This window comes from Otolemur garnettii, unplaced genomic scaffold, assembly GCF_000181295.1.
Source record: "Otolemur garnettii isolate 467f Iridium unplaced genomic scaffold, OtoGar3 scaffold00013, whole genome shotgun sequence".
NCBI lineage: Eukaryota > Metazoa > Chordata > Mammalia > Primates > Galagidae > Otolemur > Otolemur garnettii.
Genome location: NW_003852408.1, coordinates 13229157 through 13239843, shown reverse-complemented (window position 1 = coordinate 13239843; position 10687 = coordinate 13229157). Strand labels below are relative to the sequence as shown.

Genomic DNA, 10687 nt, shown 5'->3' with positions numbered 1-10687 from the left:
CTAGTAGATATTCAGTAAATACAGCTGGTGACAGAGTTTGATTACTTTTCCTTAAGGGGAAAAAGGTGATTAAATTTCCTTCATTATTCTCATCTACAAATACACAACGAAGAGAAGTGCAGGAGTGAGAGGTGTGGAATCTAGAACATAAAATTCTAGACTTACCAAATTCCTTGGTAAGTCTGATTAACATTGTCATTGGAATGGAAGATTTTCCAACCATAACCTAGTTTTTGATGCACTGTCTTGTGACATAACTTGATCTGCACAGTAACTGCACAGGTGTAATACTATGTATTAACTATGTATATATGTTGTGACTCTTTGCAGCAGCCTCAAAACCTTGTATTTGGAAGATGGTATTTCCCTCACTTTTCCCATGTGCTGTTCCTACTGGGAAGAAATGTTCTTGGAAATGTTCTTAACTGAACAAGAGATCCACATTGCCAAAGGTCACAAACACAAATCAAAGTCACCAATCCCTTTCTGTTATAGGCACTCCCCAGTGTACACTGTAAGAGTCATCAAAATTGGGTTTATCATTGGGCATGATGGCTCAGACCTGTAATCCTAGCAATCTGGGAGGCCAAGGCGGATAAATTGCTTAAGCTGACAAGTTCTAGACCAGCCTGAGCAAAAAGTGAGACCCCATCTCTAAATACTAGCTGGGCATTGTAGCAAGTGCCTGTACTTCCAGCTACTTGGGAGGCTGAGGCAAGAGAATCACTTTGTGCCCAAGAGTCTGAGGTTGCTGTGAGCTGTAACACCACAGCACTCTACCTAGGGCGACAAAGTTAGCCTCTGTCTCAAAAGAAAAAAATGGCTTATTATTCTAGTCCATTCCTTCAGAAAGCAGGGACGCATGGAACCCTCAAATTGATGGTTTTTTGTTGGGAGAGGGGGAGATTGGGGGTGGGGTGTGTAGTTAAAAATGTGGCCAGATGCCGGGCGTGGTGGCTCACGCCTGTAATCCTAGCACTCTGGGAGACCGAGGCAGGTGATTGCCTGAGCTAACGAGTTCGAGACCAGCCTGAGCCAGAAAGACCTCATCTCTAAAAATAGCCAGGCATTGTGGCTGGCGTCTGTAGTCCAGTCCCAGCTACATGGGAGGCCAAGGCAAGAGAATTGCTTAAGCCCAAGAGTTTGAGGTTGCTGTAAGCTGTGATGCCACACCACTCTACCGAGAGCAACAAAGTAAGACTCTGTCTCAAAAAAAAAAAAAATGTGGCCAGGAGCAACTTAGCTCTATAAAAAGGTCTGATACATTCAGCACCAGACCCGGCTGGCTGCTCCCAACATGAACCTCCCGTTCTTGTGCCTGAGACTTTTAAATGTTTCCTTTTCTTTCTTCCTTCAAAGCAGCCTTTAATATTCACGTTAACCACATTCACTTGTTCAGTACTCTTGAGTTAAGAGGTAGGGGCTCTGAGTGGCAACAGACAGGGTAAAGTTCACTGACACCAAATTGCTCAGTCCCTCTCTTAGGATAGTTCCTCCACTACCCTGCAGAGGGCAGCAAGACCCCAGAGACCATTAGGCTGGGTCACGCCCTGTCCCTGGCGCACCCTCTGTCCAGTACCACAGGCCCACCTCAGGAGCCCCGGCCTGGCGTCCAATCAACATCAGCCCTGGCTAGAAGTCCGTCCGTTTGCTGCACCGGCTGCACTAAGGTGTGACTCAGGGGCCTTCAAAGGGTAACAAAGCCAACCAGTCGCAGTTTTGTCACACCAAGCAGCTGGCGACAGAAGAGCTTCACCATAACCCCACAAACCCGGCCGTGCCGCCGGAAACGGTCTGCGCACGCGCGGCCCCGCCCACTCGGGGAGGCCTGCCCCAGATCCCTGGACACGCGCGGTCCCTCCTGGGAGAAGGCGCCCGTGCCAGGCCGGAGCTGTAGGGTCTGAACATCCCCTCGCTGCCCGGCTCCTGCCCCAACTCGATCGCGAGCCCACCTACCGTCCGCTGCCGCTAGGGCTCCCTCCTTCCTCGCGGCAGATAAGCCCGCCGGCGCAAATCGAAAGGCCAAGAGTAGGGCCAGATTACCCCCCAACATGGGAGGCGGGTCTTGGGGCATGGGGCGGAGCGCAGGCCCGGCATGGGCGGGGCTTCTGGGCCCAGCTAGTGAATTAGCGGCGCCCTGAGCCAAGGGTCACAGGGTCCCGCCCGTATCATTCTGGCGGAATAGGAACATCACCCGAAAGAGGTGTAGGAGAGGGAAGCCCAGGTTTGAGTTTGTCAAACTCGTTACTTCTGTTCTCTTCCCTCCTCTATATGTCCGGTTTTGTTTTGTTTTATTTTAATGTCCTCACAAGCACTGTAGCCCCCCCCTCCTTTTTTTGAGACAGAATCTCACTATGTCGCCCTAGGTAGAGTGCTATGGCGTCACAGCTCACCGCAACCTCAAACTCTTGGGCTTAAGTGATTCTCTTACCTCAGCCTCCCAAGTAGGTGGGACTATATGCGCCTGCTACAATGTCCGGCTATTTTTTGTTACAGTTGTCGTTGTTTAGCATGCCCCAGCTGGGTTCCAACCCTCCAGCCCCGATGTATGTGGCTGGTGACGTATGTGGCTGGCACAGTAACCACTGTGCATGGGTGCCGAGCCTATAATTACATAGGCTTTTTTAAAACTGTAAATGTGGGCTAGGCGCAGTGCTTACACCTGTAATCCCAGCACTTGGGAAGTCTAGTGGATTGCCTGAGCTCATAGGTTCGGCACCAGCCTGAGCCAGAGTGAGACCCCTGTCTCTAAAAAATAGCCGGCGTTGTGGCAGGTGCCTGTAGTCCCAACTACTTGGGAGGCTGAGGCAAGAGGAACATTTGAACCCAAGAGTTTGAAGTTGCTATGAGCTCTGACACCACAGCAATCTACTAAAAAAACAAAACAAAACAAAACTATAAATACCTCAAAAAGGCAGGGACCTATCTTATCCATATCTGTAGTTCCAGGATCTTGCACGTGGGAAGGGCTCAATAAGTACTTGTTAAGTGAATGAATGCTGGGGTTCAAATGGCATTGAGTAGTTCACAGGCAAAAATCTCATTCATTTATTCATGGCCCACTAAACCATATCCTCTGCTCTGAAACAGGCCAAATTAAGAGAAGGAAAGGCAACGCACCCAGTTGGGGAAATGGGCATTCTATGTGGACTCATGTTAGACACACACACACACACACACACACCCTCTCCCTAAAAGAAAGTAGAGCCTGGGAGGTAACTCTCTAGCAAGCTAGAAATTAGATTAAACTAACCAGAGCAGAAAGAGGAGTCCTGGTAATTATTGGGACCTAAGCCCTTCTCTGCTTGATTCAGGGCATGGTTCCCCAGAGCCAGGCAGCAAATCTGACATCTCTCCTGGCTCAGAGGACCCTCCTTCCTCATCCACATGGTCTTCAGGCAGTGGGCAGAGGCAACGGAGAAGCTGGGGAATGCAGGGACACAAGTTTTGGATAGGGAAAGGAAGCTCGTACTCTTGAGCAGTGTTCTCCCTGGACTTTTGCAGCATCTGAGCCTCTTGGGCAGTGAAAGATGATGGCAGCCTTTGACCCAGGCCTCGCTCAAGCTGTGTGCCTGCAAAAGAGAGGTTGATCAGGCCACTGCCCAACCCAGGGAGTGTGACTTCCAGACCTCTCACCAGTTTGCTAAAGCTTGACCTCAACTTACCAGGAATGGTGTTCTCTAGGAGGAAGCCCAAAAGTCCAGCCAGGAAGATGGGTTCTGTCAGCAGCGAGTGCAGTAACACATCCAAGGGGCTCCAGCCTACAAAGGGTTGGGGCCAGGCAGGGAAGGGAACTCATCCTATATCTAAGGCCAAGGAAGCTTATCCTTCCAGACCTAAACCTATGTCTTAGACTAGGTGTTCTCCTGTACTCTCTCCTGGGTTTCTTAACTTCCATACTACTGACATTTTAGAGCTGATAATTCTTTGTTTAGGGCAGTCTGTGCATTATAGGATGTTTAGTGGCATCTGTATGTACTAAACACTAGTAACAATCACCCGTTTTCCCAATGGTAACAGCAAAAAATGTCTGCAGACATTGTCAAATGTCCCAGGTGGGGCAAAATCACCCCCAGTTGAGAACCACTACTCTAAACAAACAAAGCTATTTGCTGCTCTCAGGACATATCTTATGGCTTCCTATTCTATGTCTTTGTTTATGATGGTTCCTCCATCAGGAGCCTTTTCACCAAATACTTTTAAAACTTTAAGACCACCCACATGTTACTGGATTACCTCAAACAGAAGCCATCTCTCTTGCCACTGAGCACCACAGCTCTTTATTTGAACCTTTCTTATTATTTTCCTGCACATCCCACCTCTTTTACTAGACTGTAACTCCTAGAGGCACCTTTATATCCCAGGTGGTTAGCATGATCCTCAGTAAATATTTGTCAAGCAAATGGATGAACTACTTACACCAAAGCTCAGAAAATGGTGTAGGTCCAGACGTCCAGAGAGCCTGAAGCCCCAGCCCCTTGCTTTCCCACTGCTGAGCAACTCTTCTTCCCCTCCCCATTCTACCCACCTGTGCTGAGTAGGACTGGGGCATCCCGAAACCATCTTGGTAGCAGCAGGGCCATGAAGATGGAGAAGCCCACAATGAAGACATTCCGCCCAGAGTCAATGTCAGCCAAGTGGAAGCTGGAGAATCCAGTGGACAGAACCACAGCCTGGGTCACCCCCAATACCCCACCTGTCTCAGAAGAAATCAAGGAGGTTTGGAGAGGGCATGTGCAGCACAGGGCATTGCAGGATGGGCAGGTTGTGATGGGGAGAGAGAACCAAAAAGCTAATTTCTGATTCTGCAAGAAGCCCAGGTGGCCAGTCAAGAGGCCAACATGCTGAACTGAGAAATTGAGGGCAGCTGACCCATCCATCCAGGGAGGCTATTTAAAAATAAAGGGTGGGCCGGTAAGGTGGCTCATTCCTGTAATCCCAACACTCTGGGAGGCTGAGGCAGGTGGATTGCCTGAGCTCATGGGTTTGAGACCAGCCTGAGCGAGAGCAAGACCCTATCTCTAAAAATAGCTGGGCGTTGTGCTGGGTGCCTGTAGTCCCAGCTACTTGGGAGGCTGAGGCAAGAGAATTGCTTAAGCCCAAGAGTTTGACGTTGCTGTAAGCTATGATGCCACATCACTCTACCAAGGGAGACACAGTGAGACTCTATATCTAAAATAAAATAATAGGCTCGGCGCCATAGCATAGTGGTTACAGCACCAGCCACATACACCAAGGGTGGAAGGTTCAAACTCGGTCCACGCCAGCTAAACAACAAGGTGACTACAATAAAAAAATAACTGGGCAGTGTGGCAGGCACCTGTAGTCCCAGCTACTTGGGAGGCTGAGGCAAGAGAATCGCTTTAGCCCAAGAGTTGGAGTTTGTTGTGAGCTGTGGTGCCACAGCACTCTACCGAGGGCAACAAAGTGAGACTCTGTCTCAAAATAAAATGATAAAATAAAATAAAATATAAATTAAAATAAAATAGTGCCAATCTGCACAGCTTGTTGGGCTACACTAGGCAGCACTAGTTCAATACCAAGCCTCTTGTTACATCCACTCACCAAGCACAGGTAGCGGGATGGTGGTGAGGAGCTGAGCCAGTCTGGGAGAGAGCCCAAGTCCCACACAGAGCAACCCCACTAAGTGGGCCACTCGCCGAGATCCAGCCTATGTGAAGAAGAGACACTAGAAACAACCACTTCCTTGGACTGTTTCCAGGTCTTTGCCTGGCCAGCTCCTTTTCAGTATTTAGATACCAACTCAAGTGTCCCCCTCCCAAGAAACATTACTGGCCACTTGATCTAAATGTGCCTCCTTACTCACTAGCCTGATTTTTCTTAATAGCACTTATCACTCTGAAATTTTCTTTACTTTCCCTTTAATTGTCTGCCTCTTCCTCTGTGAAGTCCCCAAGAAAGCTGGACTTTATGAGACTTGTTCTGTAGTCCAGCCTAATGTAATGCCTGACGAAAGTACTGATTTGTTCATATCCCCACACACTTACCACTTCTAGGTATGTCCCTTAGATAATTGATGTGAAGTTTCTGACCAGAGTTCTGGGCACAGCTGGTGATCAATCAGCATGAGTTTATTCTCCTGCACCCCTAGCTCCTGCCCTCCACCCTCACCCCAGGTCCACCTACCTGGATAAGACTCACTGTGGCCACATTGGGAAAGCTGGATGCAGTGCCCATGGGGCTGCCCAGCAGCCCGGCCAGCACACTGCCCAGCCCCTCCAGGCTCAGCCCTCGACTGCAGGCATGTGGTGGAGGAGGAGGTAAGTGCAACAGCTGGCCACACAGGGCATAGCAGCCCAGAGAGCTGGTGGAAGCTGCCAAGGCCATGGAGATGCCTGCAGCCAGAGCCCTGGGTGTCAGTAAGGGCCAGACCCACTCACCTGTGGAGGGAGAAGGCACCAGATTGGGACCAGACTCAAGTCAGGAGCATCCTCCTGCCTCTAATAGCCTGTGCCACATGATTGCCACAATGTGTTTGAAGATAATGTCTTAGAAGAAAACCACTGAATTCTTTGCAGAAAAATTAATCACTTTCCCATGGTCTACAGGGTCTTCTGACCCTTCCCTTTCTTTCCAACTTCATATCCTACCACACTCTACTTCACTTCTTTCACCAAGACACACTGGCCTTGTTTTAGGCCCTTGCACTTGCTGTGCTCTTGACCACCACAGGGCCTTTGCATATGTTATTCTCTCTACCCAGAATGTTCTTCTGTCCTGCCTTTGTCCAATTAGTTCCTACTTATCTTTCACATCTCCTCTCAATAATCACTTCCTAAAAAATGCCTTTCCCAACCTCCCTGCTAAAGTCGCATTCCCTATTATAAGCTCTCCTCACACAATGTATCTCCCCTTGTTTACACTTACCATAATGGTAATTTTTTTTTTTTTTTTGAGACAGAGTCTCACTTTGTCACTCTCAGTAGAGTAGCTCACAGCTCAAACTCTTGGGCTCAAGCGATCCTCTTGCCTCAGCCTCCTGAGTAAGTAGGACTACAGGCACCCACAAAACACTCGGCTATTTTTTTTAGAGACAAGGTGTCACTCTGGCCCAGGCTGGTCTCAAACCTGTAATCTCAGGAAGTCCACCTGCCTCAGCCTCCCAGAGTGCCAGGATTATAGGCATGAGCCACCACACCTACCCCCATGATGGCAGTTTTACATTTACTTGGGTGACTATTCAATTAGCATCTGTATTCCCCAATAGACTGTAAACTCCATAAAGGCAGGTACTGTGTTATGTTTATAACTACATTCCTTGCTACATGCCTAGCACATAATCATCACTCAACAGAGCCTTATTAAATTGGTGAATGAGCAAATTTCACATACAGTGCCTCAAAAACAATCTTTCTCCATAGGTTACCAACTCAATGCCCATGGGTAGGGTAACATAAGTGTGTAAGTTGGGTTAGGAGTAGCAGTAGTGAGTGGTGGGTATGTATTAATTATAGATGTCTGTCTCTCAACACTGTCCCTAATAAAACACCTGTGGTAAGGAGCTGGAATTGCCCATCAGATTGGCAGTTTCTCTTTGCGTGTTTTAAGAAAACACAGAATTTGACTCAGGAATGAAACCCTTTAAATCTTGAGTTCAAAAGAAATAGAGTTCAAAATAAATAAATCTTTATTTGAGTAAGAGGGTAGACTACCTGGGTAAGTAAGAGAAAACCTACCTGGGTGAGGCAGCCAAAACCATGGTGCCTTGGATGGGGCAGACAGCTCCAAGGGTATAACAGTGAGACCCAGAAGGGCAGAGGCAATCCACACACAGGCCACAGGGATCAGCACCTGAGGGGCAAGACTGAGTCAGGGGAACAGCTCCTCCCCCAGAACCTTCTGAACCAGCCTCAGAGAGCCAGAGGCCAAAAGGTAGGGGGCGAGCGAGCATTCCATGACAGCCCTTCTTAACCTCCACTGCCCTTGCCCAGACTCCTACATACCGAGAGTAGCCGGAGGGTAGGAAGGTGAGTGTGAGTTGAAGAGGTCAAAGCTGGCCTCCAGGGGCACCGGGGTAAGTGGCAGGAGCCCAGGTGCTGAGAACAGACCACCATGAGCAGGATAACCCTAGGAGAGAGAAAGAGCTTTAGGAGCAGACACCCTAAGAGTGGTATTGGAGGTAGGAATGGGCAGAATACCATAAAAGGGGATCCCAGAGAAGAAACCCTCCATAGATGGGGTGGAAGATTCCTTGGGGAATAGCAGAAGCAGTGTGAAAGTCAAGACCAGATGAATTAAGGAAAAGTCTTGGTTACCAAATATAAAGTGTGATCCCTCTTTAGGTTGCTGCTGACTCTGATAGGGCCAGTAGCTCTGCCCTCCCCTAGTCCCACACTCTACCTGGCACTGTCCCATGCCTCTGAGGACTCACGTACATCAGGGCCAGGACCCAGTGAGTGGAGCAAAACTGGGCCACCTCCCTGTAGGCAGACACCCCTGCCACAACAAGGCTGGGGGCCAGCACCAGGGGCCCACAGTGGGGAAACAAACAGCCTGGACTTCCCAGCAGCCCCAGTGCACCCTGCAGCAGCCCAGACACCACCACTGCTCCGGACACCTGGGAGAGGAGGGGATGGAGAGAAAATATTCTGTTCAATCAAGCTGACCTCAGCCTGGACTTCCTAACTAATTAGGTACAGATCCCTTCCCAGACTCCTTACCCAAAGCATCTTGGTCCCTGCTTAATAAAAACAAGAACCTCCCCAGGCCTGGCCACTCTTAGCCCTCCTGCTTCCTATCCCCATGTGCTCACCTCTTGGAGAGAAGTGTTCCAGAACTCCAGGCCATGGCAGCCAGGCCCCCGACATAGGTGCAGCAAGAGGGAGGCTGGGGGAAGTTCAGGGCATGGAGAAGAAAAAAATAAAGGGGATAGAGACCCATTGCTCTATAGTACCATCACTGCCCAATCCCAATCCTCTGCCCACCTACACCTGTATGGTCAGATGAGCACCCAACCCTACCTTTACCCCTTGCCCTTGTTCTGTGCTCACAGTTTGCAGGTGTCTCTATGGCCAGAGGTAGCTTTTGGCTGTTCAACACAAGAGCAGGAATAAGGAACTCTAAGGATGGAGCCTGGACAAGAGGCAACCTGTAGGAAAAGCAGCCCCAGCAGGTCTGGAAACATGGCAGCCAATAGGACTCCCCCACCCCTCTCCCCATAGCAGTTCCCCTCACCTGCTGCCCATCCAAGTTTGCAAGACAGTAGACACACCACATGAGAAGAAGCTGGAAGCCAGAAGCTGAGAAGGGGAGTAAGAGAGTCCTCCTGGGGTGAGACTGCGAAGCAGGAGCAGATGGGAGGCACAAAGCAGACATGCCAGGACCAAGATATGCTGCAGGTGGAGGAACAAGGAGAGGGAGTCTTCAGAAAGAGGTGGAAATACCTATTTTTAGAGGTCTTCTCATGCCACACCTCCTCCCCCAAATGCCCTCTTCAGCTGACACCAACTCCTGCACCTGTGCCTCCTACCTGCAAAGCCAGAAGACAGCTAAGGCCCCAGGGTAGAGGCCCACAAAGAGACACCCAAGAGTAGGAGGTACTCCGAGGAGCAGGCAGCGGCAGGGGAGTCAGAACATCCCGGGAGCCCACCGATCTGACTTGCATGGGATGGGGGAGTGATCGGCTCATGCTGCCCTGCCTTTTGTCTTGTCTTGATTGCTCTGGGCCAGAGTTAAGTAGAAAGAGTAAGAGGTCAGAGTTTGGGTGAAATTAGGGAGGGGGTGGAAAGGCATGGGGGTGTCAATGAAGCAGAGCAAAGGGATGAGGAATTTGGGGCAGAACGCAGCTCTTTCACCTTTGCCCAGCTCTTGTGCAAATTCCATCACCCATTAACTGGAAAACCAAGTTCTGGACCCCTCCCCCAAGAATCTTCATCCAGATTTCCTGCTTCTAGACCAGTTCTGGAAAGCAGGATAGGAAGGGTGGGAAGGAGACCCATTAAAATAACCTGGGGAAAATTTGCAGGCTTTCCCTCTCTCCCACCACCAACATTCAACTATTGCTATTAGATCCAGAGTTCTTAACCCTTTTAGACCAAGCCCCCTTGAACTACATGACAACAGCCACAACACCATATAATGTCCTCACTGTAATGTAGAAACAAAAGTAATTTACAATAACATGTATTTTATTAAATGAAAGCTTTGCACAGTTAAACAGAAGATAATGAAGTAGTCCAATCTCCACATCCATATGCAGAATCACTGTGGATACAACAGCTACAATGCTAGCTGATGCAAGTGCTTTATGGTCATCACAAGCAGTGTTGACACTGGTAATCTGATTTTCCAAAATGGAGGAAAAATTCTTGGTAAAGTGCTGAGCAAAATGAATTTGTTCTAATTTACATGGAAACCCATTCCTGGCAAGCTGAGTCTTTTTCCAAAATGTACAAAAATTACTTGATTTTTACATGTTAAAACTACTCCTAGGCTTAAAAAGAATTTTCATATACATGATCACCAGCCAGTCATTCAAACATTGTCTTGGAAATTCTTCATGGTAAGGGAGGTCCTAGCATTTTAGGGTGTCTTAGCATTCCGCCTAGGCCAACTAAAATACCAATGGCATCCCCTCAAAACATAAATTTCCAAAATGCCCCCTAGAGGGCGATACGACCCCCTCCTGTGAGTGATCTTCGGCAGTTCCCTGGACCCTCAACTGTGC

The 10687-nt window shown here is 49.0% G+C and overlaps 2 protein-coding genes across 4 annotated transcripts in view; both read right to left on the bottom strand.

The window, feature by feature from the left end:
- NHEJ1 (non-homologous end joining factor 1) overlaps positions 1 to 1995 on the bottom strand; it is a 97598-nt gene extending 95603 nt beyond the window's left edge. The window contains exon 1 of one of the 2 annotated variants that reach the window (XM_023510299.1): positions 1957 to 1995. Coding sequence is in view for 1 of the 2 variants with exons in the window: in XM_023510298.1 (XP_023366066.1) it covers positions 1591 to 1623 (33 nt within the window). In the remaining variant the exon portion in view is untranslated. Of the gene's footprint in view, positions 1 to 1590; positions 1778 to 1956 lie in introns of those variants that run through there. The other variant, XM_023510298.1, reaches the window with a different exon arrangement.
- Positions 1996 to 3038: 1043 nt separating this feature from the next.
- SLC23A3 (solute carrier family 23 member 3) lies at positions 3039 to 9664 on the bottom strand. 2 transcript variants are annotated; one of them, XM_003784938.3, is made up of 12 exons: positions 9491 to 9664; positions 9196 to 9353; positions 8988 to 9109; positions 8774 to 8847; positions 8397 to 8578; positions 7965 to 8088; positions 7698 to 7812; positions 6148 to 6401; positions 5566 to 5671; positions 4529 to 4696; positions 3666 to 3761; positions 3039 to 3572 (listed from the first exon to the last, which is right to left on the bottom strand). In XM_003784938.3, the coding sequence occupies exons 1-12, from the start codon at positions 9647 to 9649 to the stop codon at positions 3280 to 3282; spliced, it is 1851 nt and encodes a 616-aa protein (XP_003784986.1). In that variant the 5' UTR covers positions 9650 to 9664; the 3' UTR covers positions 3039 to 3279. The 2 variants fall into 2 exon arrangements, with proteins under 2 accessions (XP_003784986.1, XP_003784985.1); XM_003784937.3 differs by having other exon boundaries at positions 9012 to 9109.
- Between the last annotated feature and the right edge of the window lie 1023 nt (positions 9665 to 10687).